The following is a 21614-nucleotide window of genomic DNA, read 5'->3' as shown; positions in this document are numbered from 1 at the left end:
TGAAGAATGCTCTCTTATTTCTTCCGTTTTGTGGATGCTGTTCACGATGCGATATTTAAGAAGCCTGCAGAAGTGCAAGCGGGGAAGATTCAAACTTGAGAAGACTGCTTGACATAAGTCAACAAAGTTGCGCAAATACTGATAGATAGAGAATACCTGTCACTCTAAAGGGCAGTACTGATATTACTTGGTTAGAAAGGAAGATAAAAATGTGACTTTTCCCCTCTAACACCTGCACTGTTTGCTAGAATTGTTTTTTGTAGGCCATCTGCACAGTTAAGATATAATAATGATATCATTACCTAAATAACAGCTGGTGTAAACTTGATGTAAATACATATGATGGGTTTGTATAGCCAGCAAGAACACAGTGCCACAACACATTATCCAGTATGGTTAAAAATGTTCAAAAAATGTGCATGTAAAGTAGCTGCCTCTTTCAAGCTTTCTTCAAGGGTGCTTTTGTCACTGAACCACACTGTCCTGTCAAGAATTATTACAGATAAAATTGGTAAACAAGGAAACACCTTGAAGCCTTTGAAAGGAAGCAACTGTTCTCATTCTAGAAATGAAAATTACTCTGCCTCCTGATTTCTGTGAAAATGAGTTTGACTACCTCTGAATCTCAGGCTGTTTGACCAAAAATTAACCAAATCACAGTAAAAGGTATTATAAGGATCGTATCTCATCTCAGCTGAATGGGACAAATAACATTTTTTGTTATGAGCTCCCCTTCAAGTCTTCTGACCACTTATTTGATTTTTACTAGCCTCTTTATACTCAAAATTTTGGGACCAGGATTTAAACATTAAAACTTTACCCAAATTCAAACACTCACTTCCAGCTCTCTAGCTACTTCTCTGTAATCCTACTCCATTCATGGAGGACTAGCCATGTAAAAAAACCTCCACAGACTGGAAGATATACACACCTCAAGAGGTGTCCAGGAGTTTGACAAAATGTATAAAGTAATATGAACAAATGACATTAAAGGAAACCTCACTGAAACCCATCCTGCTGTCACATTTATTTATGCTTACGCCTGGGAGATTTGTAGTTCCAATGTTTCCAATGAGTCACATTTTACAGAACAGCGGGACAGATCTCAGACTTTCGCCTAGCTTTAACCCATTTAAAGACTATTTAGGATAGACTTGACAACTGATGTTGCAGAACAGCCAGTGCAGGTTAGGGCAAAAGAACAGTGTGCTGCTTTTGAGAACAGCCCTTCAGAAATAGAGTTCTGTTTTCTTTAACTTAAAGCTTGTCAAACTTCAATGGCCAGCTTTGCATGAAGCATGCTGCAGCAACCCACTTTAGAGATCAGAGAGCCACAGACACCACCAAGTCATTTATCCCAAAGGAAAAAGATCATAAGCTTTCAGTCCTGAATGGATGAATTAACCCAGTTATGTTCCAGCCTGCATTTCCAGACAACATTTCAGATGTGATTATAAGGTTACTAAACTATCTCTGCATCTCCTTGGGGCCTGTCCTCCACAGGACAAGAATCACTATCCTGATCTAAGTAGAGTGGCATATTCAAACTGACAGCCAAAATAAACACAACAGGAAAAAAAACAGAATATACCTGTGAGCCATCTAGGGCTTGCAATGACATGGTTTCATCACCCAGCCTCCAGTACGAGCATACCTGCAGGTCTGAAATAGTTTCTAACAAAGGGCTATTTAAGGTCTCTGGCAACAATAAACTTAAGAGCCCTGACAAAAGACCAGTTGCTCCAAACACAATGTAAGGCAGAGACCACTGTACAGATTTCTGTAAAAAAGAACAGAGAGAGTTAGGTTGAGATTGGTTTCCTCTACTTTACACTGCATATTTAAGCACCTAACCTTTACAATCATTCCATCTGACAAGCATTTATGTTCACATTCAACATAAAAGTAACCAGTCCTACTGATTATTTTAACCAATATTTTCAGTTTTATCTTACCAATACTATTAGATTCACACATATTTTGGGATGGACTTTAAAAGAAATGCCTGCTGAATTTATATTCAATTACTTTCAATAACATATTATTTTCCATATTTTTTTTAACAAACACAACGTCACTTTGTAGTAGGGAAGAGGTATCACATAATCACACAAATCTTGGTTGGAAGAGATTTCTTAAGGTCATCTAGGCCAACCACCTACTCTACGCACAACTACAGCCAACACTAGACCAGGTCAATCATAGCTTTGTGTAACCAGGTATTGAAAAGAGTCCAAGGATGGAGATTGCCCCTCTAAGTAGACTATTCCAGGGCTGCATTAAGCCTCTCAAAGAGAACGTTTTCCAAATTTCCTATCCAACCCCCAAACCAAAAATTGTGGCCAGGGACCCCTGCTGAAGTGTTCCACACTGCTGGGGAAATCAAAGGTGCAATATTCCCTCAAGCTTTCGTCTGAAGCCATGTGCCTAGCCTATGGCCCCTCACCATCTTTCTTACCCTTTGCTGGACCCTCCCCAGATTTTGCAACATCCCTTTGAAACCAGAAGGGAACTTAATCTGTGGGCCATATACTGAATTGGGCCTGATGCAGCTCAAAGTTTGCCTGATCATGATAAGATACTGCTGGCTCCCATTTAACCTGTCATCGTAACTGGGTCTTGTTCAGGAAGGTTGCTACTCAGCCAGTTGGTTCTCAGCCTGTACTGACCACGTAATTAGTCCACACCAGAAACAGAATTTTATTCTTCTTGTTGGCCTTCATGGGACTTCTGTTGGTCCAAAAGGTCCCACTGGACTCAAGATCTACCATTTAGTGTGACAATCACTCCTTCTTCTGCATCCTCTAAAAATATGAAGAGGACGTATTCTTGCCTTGTCTTCCACTTGTCACCAGCCACCAAATACTGAGCCTGTCAGTATTTGAGTCAGTATTCCTTTTGAGCCTGGTGGTCCATGCAACATTCAAATCTAATATTCCTTTCATCCAGGACACACTTCCTCAGCTTCCAAACAAGAATGCTGTGAGACAGCGTCAAAAGCCTTTCCTGCCTTCCTCTCTCTCCTCATACATATTGCCTTCAGTGAAGAAATGGCTGACTACCAAATCAAGCTGGCTGATAGAGAATTGTCCTAAATCCATGTTCGCTGATCCAAATTTAACTTCTTGGCCTTCATATGCAAAACAGACTGAGCAGTCATGTCTCATGATCATCCCAGAGACTAAGTTTGAGCTGCTCATCCTGTAACTCCCTGGATCCAGTTTTTGATCTTAAAGATGCACACAGCATTAGCTTTTTTTTACCCCCCCACAGTAATCACTGATCTTTCTCTACAATAACAGTTTATAACAGATGGAGACTTGCCTCACTATCACAGCCAGCTCTTTCACCACTTCTTAGGGAATCCTATCCCATGGAATGGAAAGCTTTCAGCTATAAATGTTCTTGAACCTATTGCTCTGCTACTGCTGGCTGGCCATCTGCTTCCTCAACTGTGCTTAAATGCACAGTCTTAGGGTTGGGCCTTGCCTATGAAGGCCAGAGCAAAAGTATTTCAACTTATTCCATCTCATCCACCAATAGGATGTCCATCCCATTCAACAATGGACTAAATATTTTCTCTAAATTTTCTTCAGCTGATGGAATCCTTATTTAAACTCCTTGCTAGTTTTAGCTTCAAGTGGGCTTTTCCCTTTCTGTCATTACCCCTGAGAGCCTAAGCAATGTTTATATTCCTCCTTTGATGCCTGTCCCTCTTTTCACATGGCTTGTTACAAGCAAAACTACACTGGGAAAAGGTGTGTGCAAAAATATGAGTCATCTACAAAATAGCTCCAAAATGTGTACTTTCACTTTCAGACGACCAATGAAGCAGGCTCATTTAAAAAAAACAGGGAAGAGCTTAGCTGTTTTTTTCAAAAACTTACTTTGTATAGTAAAGAGCAATTCCAAATTGATAAAATAACAGGCTGTGATCGAATAGTAGAGCAACATTTAATCTATCTCAGCAATTAACTTTTTCCATTCTCCCCTGTTTTATAAGATACCCAGACAAAAGATACCAAAACCACATTAAAATAGTTGAAGAAATTCCAAAACACAAAAATTCTTCCCTCAAATTAATGTTAATTCATTATTTAAACAAAGCTAGTTGCACTTTCATGGGACCCATTCAAAGTTGATGATCCAAGATTTGTAGTGCTTGATACAACGTAATGAATGTCCCAACTGCTACATAAAAACTGCCTACTAAAGCTACCTGGGAGACCTACATCAGCCTTAGCTTTGCCTGTTGTATCCCAGAGGTGCTCACACTCTCAACTACCCAGAGTTTCATTCTGCAGATTAAAAGGCTCACTGTGGTCATGTGCCCTTTTGCAAGCCCTCTGCCTGACATAACAAGATGGCAAATGGCAGATGGGAAAGTTATCCCAGTTGAAATCTACTATATTAAAGGAATTGTTACTTGACCTCAGCAAGTAGTTTATGTGAAAAACTGGCACACCCTTTTACCTGCATACACACAAGTCTATGAACATAGAGCAAAATAAGAGCATCATCCCCATGTTTCATTCTTCAGAATTTCTCCTTGCCTTGACAGACTGCTGTGAAGTTTGTGCTCAAAAGCCTTGCCAGTGTATCATCACCTTCATTCAAAGATAAACCACCTTGCTGATAATTATAATCCATGAATATTCCATGAAGTGCACTGATGGTAAAACTCATCTATTGTCAAAAAAAAAAAAGTTCTTGAGCCCACATACTTAATCTCGATGCAACAGATCTTTTAACCATGTGGGATTTTTGCTATTGTTTGCTTAGCATTTAAAATTGGGTATCGCTACCTTGGTATTCTGAAATCACTATACCACTGAAGTCCACTGGCTAAGTCCCAAAATTCTTACAGGGCTAAAACACCTGAACTAAATGACACTGAATTTTTGTCTAATCACACATTATATTGCAATGTCTTTGGCCTACCACAATACTGCTAAGACATGCAATTTTCATATCTTAGTTTATATATATAATTTATCCAAAATATTCCCACCTCTGTAAGCCTCTAATACATCAGAGCCACAAACAAAGATATACATAACAGTGAGAAGTTCAGACAAACCAATGAGGGGACGAAAGGTGCAATGATTCCACCAACACGAGAAAACATGGAGCAGGCACCCATTCCAACATTCCTAAGAAAAGAAAAATCATTAATCAGTGACATTTGCATAGGAGAAACTACAACTAGAAAAGTGTAATTGAGCAAAGAAAAAAAAATAAATCTCAGTCACACCCCAGACCACATTAACTGGCAAAGTCAAATGTAACTGGAAATATCCCTAAACAGGAATTAATGCGTATGCTTTGTGCTTAAAGAGAAGCAAAAAACACCTGCACATTCAGAATTCTAACAAACATACACATATAAAAAGTTGAAAAAAGTGTGATTTCAGTTAACACATCTTGTCTCTGCCTGAAACTTTGGCTAAGTTCCTTTATCCAAATTATATTTGTCAGCAGATTTGCCCACCCATGAAAAACATCACAGTATAGTTTCACCAGTTAAAATATCTATTAAAAATTGCAAGCATAACATAGATGCTTTTGTCTGCTCTGACAGCACAAGCAGGGGGTACTTCTGCCGCTACTGAGTGAAACATTACTGTTGTTTACATATGGCCTATGAAGCATCAAGTTACATTTACAAAGCTTATTGAGCAGTCATCTTCAGTGTTGCTGGTTAAGCAAGTATGAACGTTTTAACAGAGTTGTATGGTTTATAAAGCACTGAAAAAGTTACAGATATCACTCATTTAAAAAAAAAAATAAAAAAATATCAGCAACAGTATTGAGTGGAGAGGGCTGTGAGCATACCAAACAGCCAAAGGACTATTTTATTGTTGCATAAAGAATATGGTTAGTCTGAGGAGAGCACATCAATGGAGAAACAATGGAGGAAATGAGAACAAAATAAAGGAAGAAATTTAGCATATAAACCTACAGATAATCACATAATAACTGAAAATGTCAAATGAAAAACTATAGTTAATAGAAAAAAGTAACAGAGAAGTAAAAGGTGATAAGGTAAGAGAACCAGAAACATCAAGACCTTAAAATTAACTTGTATTACCTGATCACTGTGGGATAAAGTTCTGATGTGTAGATGTAGACAATGTTAAATGCAGCACTGATTGTCAGTTTCCCCAGCAAAGACAGAGAGCGACTATTCACTACTGCAAACACTCCAGTATCTAAGAGAGAAAATGTGACCCTTAAGGCTTTCAAGCATTCAAATACATCTCTGTAATTATTTTAACCACACAACAGCATGGAGTGAAAAGGAACCTACTGAAGAATCTGTTATGACAGCTGAGCATTTTTCCATTAAAGGACAGTATTTGTCAGAGGTAATCTGTACCTCCAGGAGAACTCTCAAAACTCAAGAGAATTCAAGGAGCCTTCTTTTAGGCAGCAATGTCAGAAATCATCCAACATAATTTATATTCTGTGTCTAAATACTTATCACCTTTATCTGTGCAACCAAATTTGCACAAAGAGGAAAATTCTCCATGTAACACACTGAAAAAAGAGGATTTTAAGTTCATGGCAGACTTGCTACTAGCCCAAAGTTGTTTCCATTCAATTAAATATAATCCAACAGAAAAAGACTGGGTTAAATGACTGAACAGTCCCCGAGACTACAGAATGGAACTATTTCTCAATACCAGAAAAAACACCAACTGAGTTTTCCTTTCCTTGTCCTCAGTGTTACAATAAGCAACACCTTTAATGCATTAAAATCCTGCATTAAGGCTCTACTAGAACATCAAATTTAGAAACTTAAGATAAAAATCCTATAAACATAGTGAAAGCTGAAACAAAAGAGAATTTTTGAGTCTATCACTAATAAAATACTAAACTAGTTCTCCTGATAAGTTGAAGAATAATTGCTACATTTTTCAAAAGTAAGCAAGTTTTTTTAGTGACAAGAGCCCTATTCAGTGTCAATTCCACAGTATGATAACATGCTTCTAACATTATTACTTTGGGAGAAAAACAAAAGACAGGAGGGTGCTGTAAAGAACTATACCAAATATCCCATCTAGCTCAGTTTTGTCAGAATGGCCAGTGCTTATTCACTTACAACAGGCATATCAGAACACACATTAAAGACCTGCCAAGGAAGTCTACAGCATAAGCCATTACTGAGCATGATTTGTTCAAGGCCGTAGAGGCAGGTGCTTGCTTCTGGCCAGTCACCCATTTCACTTCCTAAAGTACTTTGCTCCTGCCTGACTTTGGCAGTTCAGCACACAGCTGATGTCTGAGGTCTGACAGTTCTGGCCTCTGAAAAAAATCTTTTCGCATGTTTTACTTGGACTGATATGCAAACACTACTTGATGACTGGTACCAGCCTAATCACAATATCAGAGTGCCTGGGCTCTAGCATCTGGAATACTTTTGGAGATTTCAGTTGCACCTCTTGAAAAAAAAAAAAAGTTCTACCTATTGGATTCACTGTCATCTAGAGCAACTTATGCATACTGTCATCATACACGTTTAATCTTTTTGAACCATGCTTCAAATGTTTGAAGCACCTTCTCTCCTTATGACAGGTGTTACACATGCACAAATCTTACAAGCTGACACGAATTTCTGTACCTAGTTTTCAAAGGAAAAATTGCTCACTGTGCAATTTTGTTTCTATCATTTTGAAAAACATCTGAAAATTAAGAAATTACCTTTAGTGTGTCTTTATAAAAAATACATTTCATTTCACATTTCTTAAAGACCCCTTGCTTCAGAAAATTTTCAGAATGTTCTCTGAGCTACAAGTTACGTGGCTGTATTACTAACACCACAATCACGTAGCCTTGAACATTACAGAGCAGTGAGAAAAAGCTAGAAACTTGCTCTAAGATTCAATTCTTAGGATCTTTTGACATTGGTCTTTCACTAGGAGAGACAGGTACAAGTTCCATGGGTACTACTTACACTGACCTATCATTTGGCTAACAGATAATCCCAAAAAACGAGGATTCTTGGGGTAAGTCAGAAACACTAGAAAGGAATGACTGATGTGATCAGAAGTAAGTAGCAGAATCCAAAGACAAACATTCAAATCCAAGCCTTTATAACAAGCCTTCCTTAAGGTCTTCGGAAGGTTGCTACTTATCCTTTTTGGAAATTACCTTCTCTGGCTTCAAAAATTGAGACTTGCATGTGGTATGAGCCTACATTATTGACAAGCACCAAATCCTTAGTGTGTAGGGTGCCACATTTACAACTTCTTATCATGTACTCCAAAAACAAAAGGAAGCATTTACCTTTCTTTTTAGGAAGAAACATGACAATAAGACAAGCCAGTCCTCCCAGGAACAGAAATGCACTCAGTGTTCGCTTCCGACCAAACCTGATGTGCAAGGATAACAAGGCTTTATTCTGCATTAGATCTGTAGTTCACAGAGCAATGAGTCCTCTAAATTCACATTGCCTCTTTATTTGCAGTTGGAAATTCTGAATGTCATCTCCCAAACACTTCTTCTCACACTGTTTTTAACAAGATTCTACTGCACTCTTAACAAAATAAACACCAAGAAGCCTTTATGCAGTGGCTGACAATTTCTAGGGTTTCAATTTGCTTTCCACTGTGCGTGCACGTTTGTAAAACTCTTCAGGAGACATGTAGAGTAGAAACTGGGACGTGAATTCTACAAAAAGTAGAAGATATTATCCAGAGAATCATGGCTCAGGAAAAGTCTAAACATATGAATCAACAGCTCTAACACACTAGTACACGTAGTGACTATAACACAAAACCACATGACAGCTTTGGTTGAGTTTAGTTGCAATAACTTTGACATAGCAGTGAGAATGGGGATAATACAACAGAGGTAGGAAGAATGACATCTTGTGTTAGCATGGAGCCAGCACAGCCAGATTTGATTGACATAGATCAGCCTCACCTCTGAGCCAGATTTAGACAGCTCATTAATAAGTGAGCTACTGAGAAGAAGTTAAGCTGTTGTTATTTAAAGTAATGATGTATCAGTCGGCACTTTCAAATGAAAATGCATTTCCCAGGATAACATAAGGAAGTAGCAATAACTGAAGCAGGAAGCCCCATGCAACAGATACAAGCTAGGAGATGCAATATACAGGAAACCTATCTTTGATAAAAATTACAACAAAACCAAACCCTGAATGGGTTAATAAATTTCATACTTACCATTTTTGGTTAATCAAGTAAATACAGATTGGGTATGCTGGGATTTCTATCAACCCTGAAAGGGCTAAATTGGCGTAAATACTTCCACCTAAGTCACCCACATTAAGGGTAAGACCATAGTAAACCAAACTGCACACAAACCTGCAAAAGACAGAAAAAGAGTAAAATCAGAGCGGCTGTTTTGCCTGCCAAATCAAAGCACTGGTCTGTCACAATACACTATAAACTATATTTAGTGTTTCAGAAGATAGATCTAAAATGTTTTGCTGTAAGTGTATGATGCTGTCCTGGTTTTGTTAAAAATAAGTTTCTCTTTTAGTGAATTTCCCTGTCAGCTAAAGCCTTCTTACTAACTGTGCTTTCCTGAAAGCCAAATACATGTTTTGGTAGATATAACAATGGTATGCAAGGTCCCTGAACTCATAAGTATGGATGTACATTCCAGGAGAGGGGCAATGAGAAGTAGTGACTGAAACTGACCAAGTATACCATCCCATTCACATGATACTTCACACAAAAGTGGGAGATCACGAGGATCTCGTCCCTTTTCCTTATGGTCAACATTAGGAGAGGACCTTGCGAGTCGTCCCTGCAAACTGAGGCCTAGTGACAGACTTGGCTGCAGAGTCCAGTCCAGGATTTTGGGTGCTGGCACTTCATCTACCAAAGCAGTTGCCAGGATTTTCAAGATTGGTTTTGTATATTTTGTATTATTTTCTCTATTTTTATTAGTAGCATTAGTAAAACACTTAATTTTTCCAACTCTCTTCTCTCTGTCCTTCTTTCCCTCCCAATCACCTGTCCTTAGTGGGAAGGGGGAAGAGGGTGGGGCTGGAGGAGGAAGAGAGGGGAGAGGGGTTTAGCAATATATCTGCCACGGTTTTATTGTCACCCCACAATCAAACCCTCAACAGATGCTTTCTAGGTAAAGAAACCATCTTGTCTCCACACAGACCCAATTCCTGACTTATTACTCAGTGAAAATTAAGACTACGCTTAAGAAGAATGTGCATAAACCAGAATAACATTAAAATATTATTATAATTATGTTATTTGACTTGAGAAATGATGTCTTTGTCCTTTTCATTTTTATCAGGTTTCACTTTAGTCCATACTTTTCCAACTGTGTGTAAACCCGTTCTCAAACAGTTGAGATGTCATTTCTGTCTTCTTTTAAGTTCTACACCCTAGCCCACATTTACTTATTCTCCAATTCTGATTTTTTACTTTTCTTTTGTAACCCTGACTGGCTGACTTCTTTACGAAGCGGAAAGGAACAGGTCACTAATTCATTCTGCAGGAAATTAGCAATCCTCATTTAAGGAATAGAAAAATCAACTATTCAGCAGTAAGCATTTGGAAAAGCGACAGAAAAAGTTTTGTGTTGTCTGCTGACACAGTAATGCCATTTGTTCTTGTCTTAATCAACACATCTTCCCCAAACATATGTAATATATAAGCAACTGTATGAACAGTAATACCAGAGGACTCACATACCATGTCATACATAAGGTTTATTTCAAAGTGGCAGCAAAAGACCTCAGGGCTAGCAGAGCTACCTGAAACAAAACAGGCACTTTTGGAGAGTTAAATTTCTGCTAGTCACTAGAGGTAGTTCCTGTTCCATGATCCCATCATGGGTTCCTGGCCCTTACTACAGCAACTGCTAGAACTGGCAGAACTTTTTCTTAAGAAAATAAACGTTCCCTAGATGGAGTAGGCCACCCATGTGCTAATGGGCTCCCTACACACACAAAAAAAGAATAATCCATGTGACTGAAAGCACTGACACACAGCATCGGGCCAAAGAGGGGGACTGTCTCACTAATATCAGCAACCTTTGAGGATCAGAAAGGAAGACAGTACTCAACTAATTTGAGACTTTAAAAGCTTGAAAAATTCAAAGATAAAAACCCCTCAGAACTAGATTATAAAAACGGCTTCACATTACAAATGTACTAAAGAAATACTATAATACAAGGATCCTTTTTAGGTACACGTCCCTAGTAGCACAGGCTGAGACTAAGTACAATCTGCAGGATAAGCCAATTCTCAGCAACATATTCTCTCAAAGACTTGAAGAAGCAACAGTAGCACAGCTGGGCATACAAAGTATTTCAAGTACCAGGTAAACATCATGATCAAGGTGCGTCCCAAGAGAATCTTGTATCGGAACAGATCCAAGAAGCTGCCAGTCTCTCTGGAGCTCCTCTCTGCTGGGAGTTTTAATGAAAAAGTGCACTTTTGCTTGCGGTTCCTCTTCGCAATGAGGTAGAGGGCATCTTCTGCTTCATTCAGCCGCCCTTGTGAATAAAGCCAGCGTGGGGACTCTGGAATGAATCTGAAACACGGAGAAACACAGAGAGCTTTAGGGGTTTTCTCTTCCAAAAGGCTGGACTTGTCTATGGAAATAAGGCTGAAATACATTTCAGTATAACAAAGAATTTTTCTAACAATCCTTCAGGGATATAATTCACTGACTGAAACAGAGACAAAGCATGTTGAAAGGAAAGGGAACATAAGTCATACGTAATTTAGATGCTAAGAAATTATACTGAGTATATGCATGTACACACACAGAGAAATACACACAATACTACAAATTACAGTATCATTAGGATTCCCTCTTTGGAGAATTCAGAAATAAGGAGGCACCACATTACTATAAGTTACCACAGGATGTTTTTGTAACACTAGTTGCCTTCTGTTCCTCATTTTCCAACTTTTTCCCAAATTTTCTCCCGTAGACAGGAAGGCAGAGGCTGTGAAAAGGTCATGTTCTTGCTCCCCACCTGCTCTGTTCACTTGATAGCTCTATAACTCCAACATGGTCTACAAAACAAGTCTTCTTGTATTACTTTCAGATTCCCAAAACTAATTCAAACTTTAGTCTTTTGCCAGAAGCTTTTTAAAATTTTTTGCCTCTGACCAGAAGTGACATTCTCCCTTTAAATTTAAATGAAAGCAATTCTGTGGTTTTATAAAATAAGAGCTTAGAAAGGAACACATTTTCTCCCCCATAACAAAAAAAATGATGGCATTTCCTGCACAGAGTAATTTTTAAGAAATGTGAAGGTTGAAATAAAAAAAAGAAAATGCTTTATTACAGTAAGATACGGCTCTGAGCACAGTTCTGAAGTCCCAAGCATAAAGCACTTCAAAAAATTGTACAGTTCAATCCAAAAGTTAAACTTTCCCAGAGGCCAAAAATACCACCTTAAGTTTTGAAATATCAGAAGTGCCATTTCTGGTCTTCACCTCATGAACAGCCTCTAAGAACTTCCCTTGAATTCTGATGCTTCCTTTGAAACTATGTGTTGACTCCTCAGCAAAGAGCTTTATCCAAAAAGTTCAGTAATGAAGTTAAATAGATGTTGGAAGGAAAAAAAGCTTTAAACAGCAGCTAAAGCTACTTCCTTTCAATTACTGAGATTCTGCTGTCAGGGTGTATATAAGAAAAGAAAAGCACGCTTCATCATATAGCTTTCAGTGCTGAAGTGCACAAACATAAAACCCTTACTACCTTAACAACGAAGCCTTCTTCCTATTCACATTTGAAAAATAAAAGGAAGCTGCCTATTTTTTATTTTTCATGTCACCTTTAAGACTATGTGCAAGCAAGTTTGATGCTGTTCCTTCTTTGTAAGCACAATTATAAGAAAAACATCTTGTTATTCCATAACAACAAAAAATGTCTGTATCTTTTTATATGTATATATAGTCTCTATTAGCATACCAGACAACGCTCTAGATCATCTATATATACCAGCTGAAGAATAGTATATGCTTCTATACCACTCTAGAGGCTGTTCCCATCCACAGTAACAATGCCTATACAGTACAATGTACACTTACATTCTCAAATACTGCAGCACTGCTATTTAAAGAAAGCACAGAACACGGTGTGGTGAGAGAAATACCTCAGTTACACCATTTCACACCATTCTAGCAAAGCACCTTGACTTAGCTGTTGGGTTTGTTGATCATGGGGGGGGTTGTTGTTGGTTTTGTTTGTTTGTTTTTAATTTTATTTTATTTCGGTGGTGGTGGTGGTTGTTTGTTTTTCTTTTTCTTTTCTTATTTATGACATCTTTATTGACAAAACTCAGTTTGAAATATAACTTACAGAGAGAGAAGAAAGACAACTGTTCCTTCCATGTTAACCACAACAGCCAAAGTCCTCCAGGAACGAATAAAGTAGCCTAATAAAGCATACTGGGCAATTCCCACAGCAAAGAACAAGCCACCAATAGATCCTAAAATACAATTAAAAGCAAAACATTATCACTCCTTTAAAGAACATTAGTAACTCTCAACACATGGGATCAGACAGAAGCTAACACTTCATTAAGAAAAATTCAATCAGTCATACAGGTGAAACCACAGCTATTTGACTGAAGAACATTCTGTCCTTCACCCATGCAGGGGAGAAGTATTACATCTGATTGCAAAGATCAATACAAGTCCAGGAAGCACCATTTTACATACTCCTCACCCACCAACACCCCATGAACAATTAAGCCTCATAATTCCAAAAATGTTTCAGCTTTCTATGTGTCAAAATAAACACCACAAACCATTGGAAAACTGATATTTTAAGGAATATATAGTATTCATTTGTAGCTTTCACGATTTGCAAGATATCCTGTTTTCAAACAGTCTTGGCATAGCACTTCTTTGGCACTTGTCACAGTTTGCTAAGTCAGGCCCCAGAGCTGTACTAGTATGATGTATACACAACATATCTGAAGTACAGCTTCAACACTAGCAATCAAGACAGTTAAGGGCATCTGTATCTTTTGTTCTAAGGTTGATTACCACATGGGACAACTTTTCTTTTAACAGATAAACAACAGTTGTCTCATCTTCCCATTATATATAAAAAAAAACCCTTTTGATTTCTTTTTGAGAACTGCCAGGAATGAAAGAATTCATAGATAACTTTCATACATACAAACACTAAGCTCTGTTTAGGTTTAGCAGAGTCCAAAATTTTGATGGACAGAGTCCAACTGTCATGAACCCTAGATGAGTATTTAGCTGTGTAATATTCACAGGGGATGGACCTTTGTCAACTTGAGTGAAGCAGAAATATAAATGGCCCCAGTTTACCTACTGCACTTGTCTAAGGTTCATATTAAACAAAGCAGGGCTCAAAGACTGGGGTCACACAAACACTCAAGCAGAGTTAAATTCACAACTGCTATGGTGTTAGCTTTGGCATGAGGACTGAAATCTATAAATTCTGAAAATATAGACACTGACACTCATACTTTACCTGCTAACGCCCAGTAGGCAGTACCCACACACTCATTCAGTAGAACAAAGGCTACCAGTGACATCCCACCATTCATCATCCCTACCAAGAAGCGAGAGATGGCAAAGAATTCATATGAGGGTGAGAGTCCATTTGCAATGGCAAACAAGATGTCAAGAGCAAAACCTGGAAAACAAAGCAAGAGGTTTTATTTCAGAAGACTACCTAACGAAAAACAGAATCATTTATCAGTATCTTTACTTGATGCTCAGTGGCATCTCTCCCAAGTAATCACAGTCAACACCACAGGTTTAGGCAGAAATTTAAGTTCCTAAGGTAAACATCATAAAGGGGGGGATAAAAAAGGAGTGGTTTCTGATAAATAATTTGCCATACTAAACCTTCAAATTCAGTTCACGGTAGGCAATTTTTCTCATGTACTCAGAACTACTGTCTGGCTCCAGTTAAAATGGCTTGATATTTATCCCCATATAGAAGCCACAGATTAAATACAAGACCAAATATCTCCCGTCATTCTTGGAAAGTAGTCTGTACAAACTAGAGAAATGTTACCAGGGGACGGTACGAGGGGAGTTTGCACTGCATAGCAGGCCCACCTTTATCTGCTTTGAATGAGGTGGTTTCTTTAAAAAAAATAATCAATTTTTTAATTGTACATGCTCATCCATTGACACTCAACTTCATAAACTCATATACAAAACATGAAGTTCCAAATGTCGTTTTATCTAGGAATAGCAAAAAAGCCCCTGAGCTTTAAAACATGATGAGGATCACAAATAGATAAAAATTAAATCATGCAGATGGGAGATAAAAGGTGCAATAAATTTGTATCAGGTTATATATGTAAGAACACTGATAACAAATTACTACAAATATTAATTGCATCCTGTAAAGATCCCACAAGCATGAGATGTGTGTTAGTCCTTATGGCATGATTCCTAAATTCAGAACACTCTCAGATATTCAGATGGTGATTGAACAGTCAGATATTAATTTATTGTCCCTACTTATATTCCTGAAGTATACCAGAAGGAAAAAAATAAAATTGCAGCATGTGATTCACTGCTGCATACCAAGCTCTTAGCAGAAACTGGGCTCTTGCCACTGATCTTCAGAGACACAACACCTCCACTTCATTCATTTTGTTACGTGGCAGTGGTTACCTGTGAGATAGACTTTCTTCCTCCCAAAGCGATCTGAAAGCTGGCCAAAGGAGATTGCTCCAACAAACACACCACTGAAGTAGAAAGAACTGGCAGCACTGACTTTGTATGAGGTGTTTCCAATTAAAAACCACTGGGTGGGGGGAAAACAAACAAAAACAAACAGGAAAATTAACCAAAAGCCAAGTAGTTCAGAAGTTCACCAACAGCTAACCGCTGGAGGGGCTGACAAATACTTTAAGGAAGACCAAACTTTGCATAAAACCTGCTAAACGTCATATTCAGTGTCATCAGATAGTCACCAAAACACAACTGCTGTCTCCCCAAATTCCAAGGTGGTACTAACCAATTGCAGAGTTCCCCCAAATCATGTGTAGTCTTTGACTCTGAAATCAAGTACTGATCCCTCAGTATACTATAATATTTGCAGCTATCTCCCACTCTCCTCTTTATGGCCTTCTCTCACATGAATCTATTAGCTTAAATAGACTCATTCCTACTTCTTGACATGTGTCACTGTAGTATGTAGGCATACTATGCAAAAACAGAAATAATGTTTTATGTCCAAAGATAATCCAGCATATGCTCCTCTTTATGAACTGCCTTGTCACTGAGAAACACTTTGGTAACATTAAACAGATTTTCTGGTATTACAAATACTCATATTTTTTGTAGTGTACTTTGTGTCATTTCCAGTTCTTCTCAATTTCAAATACAAACCTGATCTTCAAATGATACATTGTTACAGACTTAGTGTCTCAGGTTGAACCTGGGAGGAATTTTTTTCACCCCCACAAAACTGTAGAATGAAAATATGCCATGCTCTCACTGTTCAAAATTATTTCCTTTTATAAAAACTCCACATCTTGTATTATTTTCTTTTTCTACTCCTCTTGCTTCTTGAGACAATGTTTTCCTTTAGTGACACCCAACTTTTCTTCCTATGCTGGTAAAGCTGGTGATTATGCCATTATCCCTGCAATAACACACTAATCTTCTCCTCATAATCTTCTTTTCTTCTACCAAAATCCCATTAGATATCCTTTCTAGCAAAGCTTATATTATTTCAAAGCTCAGTTATAAACTACTTCACCATGAGAACAGAGCCATGCAATTAAACCCCACCAATATTAGTGAACTAACAAAAACCATTCAGAAGGTCCAAGACAATAACTTGCTTACTCTCAGTATATGCTTCATTTTGAATTGTCACTTTAATGGTGAGGTGTTTACCACTATGGTAAGTCATGTGGCCATAAAGCATCAAGACTGACAAAATTCAATTCTAAAACTAATCATGTGACCACAAATCAGCTTTGCAAGCTCCTCTAGATTTTAAAAACAATTCCCAGAAAAATACATTTGTATAATAATATAATATGAGATTAATTTTATCTTGAAACAACATGGCCAGTTTGTTTTATAAGAGCTATAAGAATCATGCCCTAACTTTTGGTATAAAAACTACAGCTGCCAACACTGAAACTCAGTGACGTTAGATGCTGCCCATTCATGAACTAAGGGATGATTTGGTTGCAAAGTAAAATTTGTTCTGCAAATTAATCTCAACAGCCAAGAAGCCTTTTAAAGGTCTCAAGGCTTTCCTCTTGCACATAAAGCATGTTATATATGTATGCTTGATATTCATAAATCAATTTTTTACATCAGAATATTTTTCAGTGTAAATTTGCAATGTTCGTTTTATTAGTAAGTGATGCTACAGGATAAGCATCAAAAACATCCTCCTCAAATGTAGAAAAAACTTCTTTACACATCAGTAATGAAATTAGCCACTGCTGAGATCTCTCATATGTGCAATTTCACTAAAATATTTGTATTTAGCACATAACTTCAAAACATAGCAAACATTCAGCTAACAAATTTTGAAGAAAAACAGTATTTTAACAGTGGGAAATGGGAGAAGTAACAAAATCTTATACACGAACATCTACTGAGAAGTTTGGGTTTTTTGTTGTTGTTGGTTGGGGTTTTTTTTAGTTCTGCATTTTTCAAGTAAACATCATTCTTTAGCTGTATTTCTTACCTATTGAACTGAAAAGCACTAGAATCTTCACAAAATTTATGTCCTAAAACACACTGCTAAGTTCCACAAACATGTCTGACTTGTCAAGTTTAAAACAACAAAAGATTCTTGGGTAAAACAAAAAGCAAAAGAGAACAAGCCCAGAGAAAGTTTTAAAATTCTACTGAGCTTTAAATAATGTTTAAGAAACTGTTAATTAGGATTTTAGATTAAGTAGTAGCATAAGTACTCATATCCTTTTTATTACTGGAATAAGCAGCAATGCCTGTTGTACACAACTGCTTGATACTATTCCAAAGCTGGTAGTTTTTATTAAGATGCTCAGAGCCAATGAAGTTAAGTGCTTTACAGGACTAATTCAGATAGCATTAACACCTCTGGACAATAGCCATGAATTATCAAAGGGTACTACACTTGACTCAACTGTAAAGCTCTAAAATTCAGGTCTTTTAACAGATGCACTTAAATAGGGCTCTTGAACCAGGAGACCTGCATGGTTAAACAGGGAACTGCTGGGTAAGCTTGAGTGGAAGAGGAAAGCTTAGAGATCATGGAAGGAGGGGCTGACCACTTGGGAAGAATATAAGACTACAGTCAGAGGATGTAGGGAGGCAACTAGGAAAGCTAAGGCCTCCTTAGAATTAAACCTGATGAGAGGGGTTAAGGACAACAGAAAGAGCTTTTTCAAATACGTGGCAGATAAAACTAACACCAGAGGCAATGTAGGCCCACTGACGAATGGGGTGGATGCCCTGGTGACAGAAGATACAGAGAAGGCAGAATTACTGAATGCCTTCTTTGTCTACTCTGCAGGAGGCTGTCCTGAGGAGCCCTGTACCCCTGGGGCCCCAGAGGAAGGCAGCACAACAGAGGAGTCTGCCTTGGTTGATGAGGACTGGGTTAGGGAGCAATTAAGCAATCTGGACATCCATAAATCCATGGGTCCAGATGGGATGCACCCGCAGGTGCTGAGGGAGCTGGCTAAAATCATTGCTAGGCCACTCTACATCATCTTTGCTAAGTCAAAGAACCACAGAATGTTAGGGATTGTTGTGGGGAATGGGAGAGGTGCCTGAGGATTGGAGGAAAGCAAGTGTCACTCCAGTCTTTAAAAAGGGCAAGAAGGAGGACCTGGGTAACTACAGACCAGTCAGCCTCACCTCCATCCCTGGGAAACTGATGGAACAACTTATCCTTGGTGCCATCTCAAGGCATATCAAGGATAAGAGGGTCATTAAGGGCAGTCAACATGGCTTCACCAAGGGGAAGTCATGCTTGACCAGCTTTATAGCCTTTTATGAGGACATAACGAAGTGGACAGATGACGGCAGAGCAGTGGATGTGATCTACCTTGACTTCAGTAAAGCATCTGACACAGTCTCCCATTGCATCCTTGCTGCTAAACTGAGGAAGTGTGGTCTAGACGATCGGGTAGTGAGGTGGACTGGGATCTGGCTGAAGGAAAGCCAGAGAGTCGTGCTCAATGGGGCACAGTCTAGTTGGAGGCTTGTATCTAGTGGAGTGCCTCAAAGGTCAGTACTGAGACCAGTATTATTCAATACATTCATCAATAACTTGAATGAGGGAACAGAGTGCATAGTCAGCAAGTTTGCCGATGACACCAAACTGAAGGAGTGGCTGACACGCCAGAAGGCTCTGCTGCCATCCAGCAAGACCTGGACAGGCTGGAGAGTTGGAAAGGAAAAAACTTATTGAAATACAAGACTCTACACTTGCCCTTGTTATATCTGGGCAGGAACAACCCCAGGTTCCAATATAAGTTGGGGAACGACCTGTTAGAAAGCAGTGTAGGGGAAAGGGACCTGGGGGTCCTGGTGGACAGCAGGATGACCACGAGCCAGCACTGTGCCCTTGTGGCCAGGAAGGCCAATGGCATCCTGGGGTGTATTAGACGGAGGGTGATTAGTAGGTCAAGAGAGGCTCTCCTCCCCCCTCTACTCTGCCCTGGTGAGACCACACCTGGAATATTGTGTCCAGTTCTGGGCCCCTCAGTTCAAGAAGGACAGGGAACTGCTGGAGGGGGTCCAGTGCAGGGCAAAGATGATTAAGGGAGTGGAGCATCTCCCTTATGAGGAAACACTGAGGTAGCTGGATCTCTTTAGTTTGGAGAAGAGGAGACAAAGGGGTGACCTTATTAATGTTTACAAATATATAAAGGGTGAGTGTCATAGGATGGAGCCAGGCTCTTCTTGGTGACAACCAATTATAGGACAAGGGGTAATGGGTTCAAAGTGAAACACAAGAGGTTCCACATAAATTTGAGAATAAACTTCTTCTCAGTGAGGGTGACAGAACATTGGAACAAGCTGCCCAGGGAGGCTGTGAAGTCTCCTTCACTGGAGACATTCAAAACCCGCCTGGACACCCTCCTGTGTAACCTCATCTAGGTATTCTTGCTCCGGCAGGGGGACTGGACTAGATGATCTTTCGAGGTCCCTTCCAATCCCTAACATTCTGTGATTCTGTAATTTGACATTAACAGATAGTGAAAGCCCCAGGAAGGGCAGGTGTTGCACACATCAGTGCAGAGTTTGGAATAGTTTCTGTAGGGACTGTGGCTAGACCACGAAAGAAGACAGAACAGAAGCCACAGCAATAAAGCTAAAGCTTGTTTTGGGATAGAATGGGGGGAGTTGCTTTGTCCACCTGACTCCCCACTGCCTATGTCTTCCCTCATATCTGCAGTTGCAAAGGCTGCAGAAGCCACATCCTCTCTCCAGTTCCTCCACTGCTCACCAACTGCCTGACAGACGCACTACATGCATTTGATCTTAGCAAGGGAATCACAAGAGGTGGCCAGAAAGAGCTCAGGGTCTAGAAAGGATTTTCAGCACATTAGTACAATGAATGACATGATTCCAGCTCAGTTGTGGAACCAGGCTACAGGATCCAACACAACTTCCACATGGAAAAGGTGTGAAGTTTTGAAGCAGAATTTTGGTCAAGATCTGCACAGCAAAATAAAGCTAGTTTCTGTTGCCAGTACAGATATTAATAGCTTACACGTTCTCTGCCTGGAGGTAGCACTTGTTTCATTTGCTAATCAAAACACACATTAATATAGGAGAAAGGAGCAGTACATCGAGCCCCTCATAACTGACCCAATAAAATTTAGTACTCAGACACGAGACAGTAAAACACATTTCAGACTTACCTCAGAGACTATGGATGTGAAGCTGCTGCTGAAGTGTACGTGCTTACGCATCTCGCTGCCATTGGCGGTCAGAAGCCATTGCCCAAAAGCTCTCTGCTCACTTGCTGACTGGTTGCTATGGCTCTGATTAGCTGAGAGCTCTTGGAGATCCCAATGGTAAGGAGGTGTCGCACCCACCAACGCAATGAGGATGGCTTCAGTGGCCACATAGAGCTGGCATGAAAGACAAGAGACAGAGATGCTAAACATATCCAAGCAATGTTTCCTCTGCAGTTGGATCAAATCAGTATTAAAAAAAAAAAAAAATCCTATATTATATTTGCCTTCTACCACTACAAGATGCTATGTATAGCCCACATCTACCAAATATCAGGTACTAAAGAACCACAGCTTCAACTTTTTTTGATTATTTGAAAGAAGTTCCCCTCCTGACACCCTTCCCTCAGTCAGAGGCCCCCCCATACAACACACACACACACATATCCTGGATGCATGAAAACTTGTTGTAGTACTAAGGAGACAAAATAAAACTACTGTTTAATGGAAGCATATTACTCTACTATACCTTATCTCTCCACTTGTGTTGTTCGTTCCTCCAACCTGTTATTTGGAATACATCTCCTTTTCACTCTTTCATATCTAATCTTCCCAGTTCTACCACAATTAATTCCTTAATTAATTTTTAATCTTTTTACTCTTAAAGAGACACAAGGCACATATGTGAATGTACATATGCATTTTCATATATCTACACACTTTACAC

General features: G+C 39.0%; 1 protein-coding gene across 2 annotated transcripts in view; it reads right to left on the bottom strand.

Moving 5' to 3' along the window:
- SLC22A15 (solute carrier family 22 member 15) overlaps positions 1–21614 on the bottom strand; it is a 36942-nt gene that overhangs the window by 3921 nt on the left and 11407 nt on the right. For both annotated transcript variants that reach the window (XM_005511446.4, XM_021299844.2), the window contains exons 2-11: positions 20852–21064; positions 15633–15765; positions 14470–14634; positions 13318–13447; positions 11317–11532; positions 9192–9332; positions 8290–8375; positions 6092–6212; positions 5081–5153; positions 1592–1780 (exon numbers count right to left, since the gene is read on the bottom strand). In XM_005511446.4, the coding sequence (XP_005511503.1) occupies positions 1592–1780; positions 5081–5153; positions 6092–6212; positions 8290–8375; positions 9192–9332; positions 11317–11532; positions 13318–13447; positions 14470–14634; positions 15633–15765; positions 20852–21064 (1467 nt within the window). The remainder of the gene's footprint in view (positions 1–1591; positions 1781–5080; positions 5154–6091; positions 6213–8289; positions 8376–9191; positions 9333–11316; positions 11533–13317; positions 13448–14469; positions 14635–15632; positions 15766–20851; positions 21065–21614) is intronic.

Source organism: Columba livia, chromosome 1 (assembly GCF_036013475.1).
Source record: "Columba livia isolate bColLiv1 breed racing homer chromosome 1, bColLiv1.pat.W.v2, whole genome shotgun sequence".
NCBI lineage: Eukaryota > Metazoa > Chordata > Aves > Columbiformes > Columbidae > Columba > Columba livia.
Note: the sequence above shows the minus strand (reverse complement) of the source record. Positions and strands in the feature narration are given on the sequence as shown.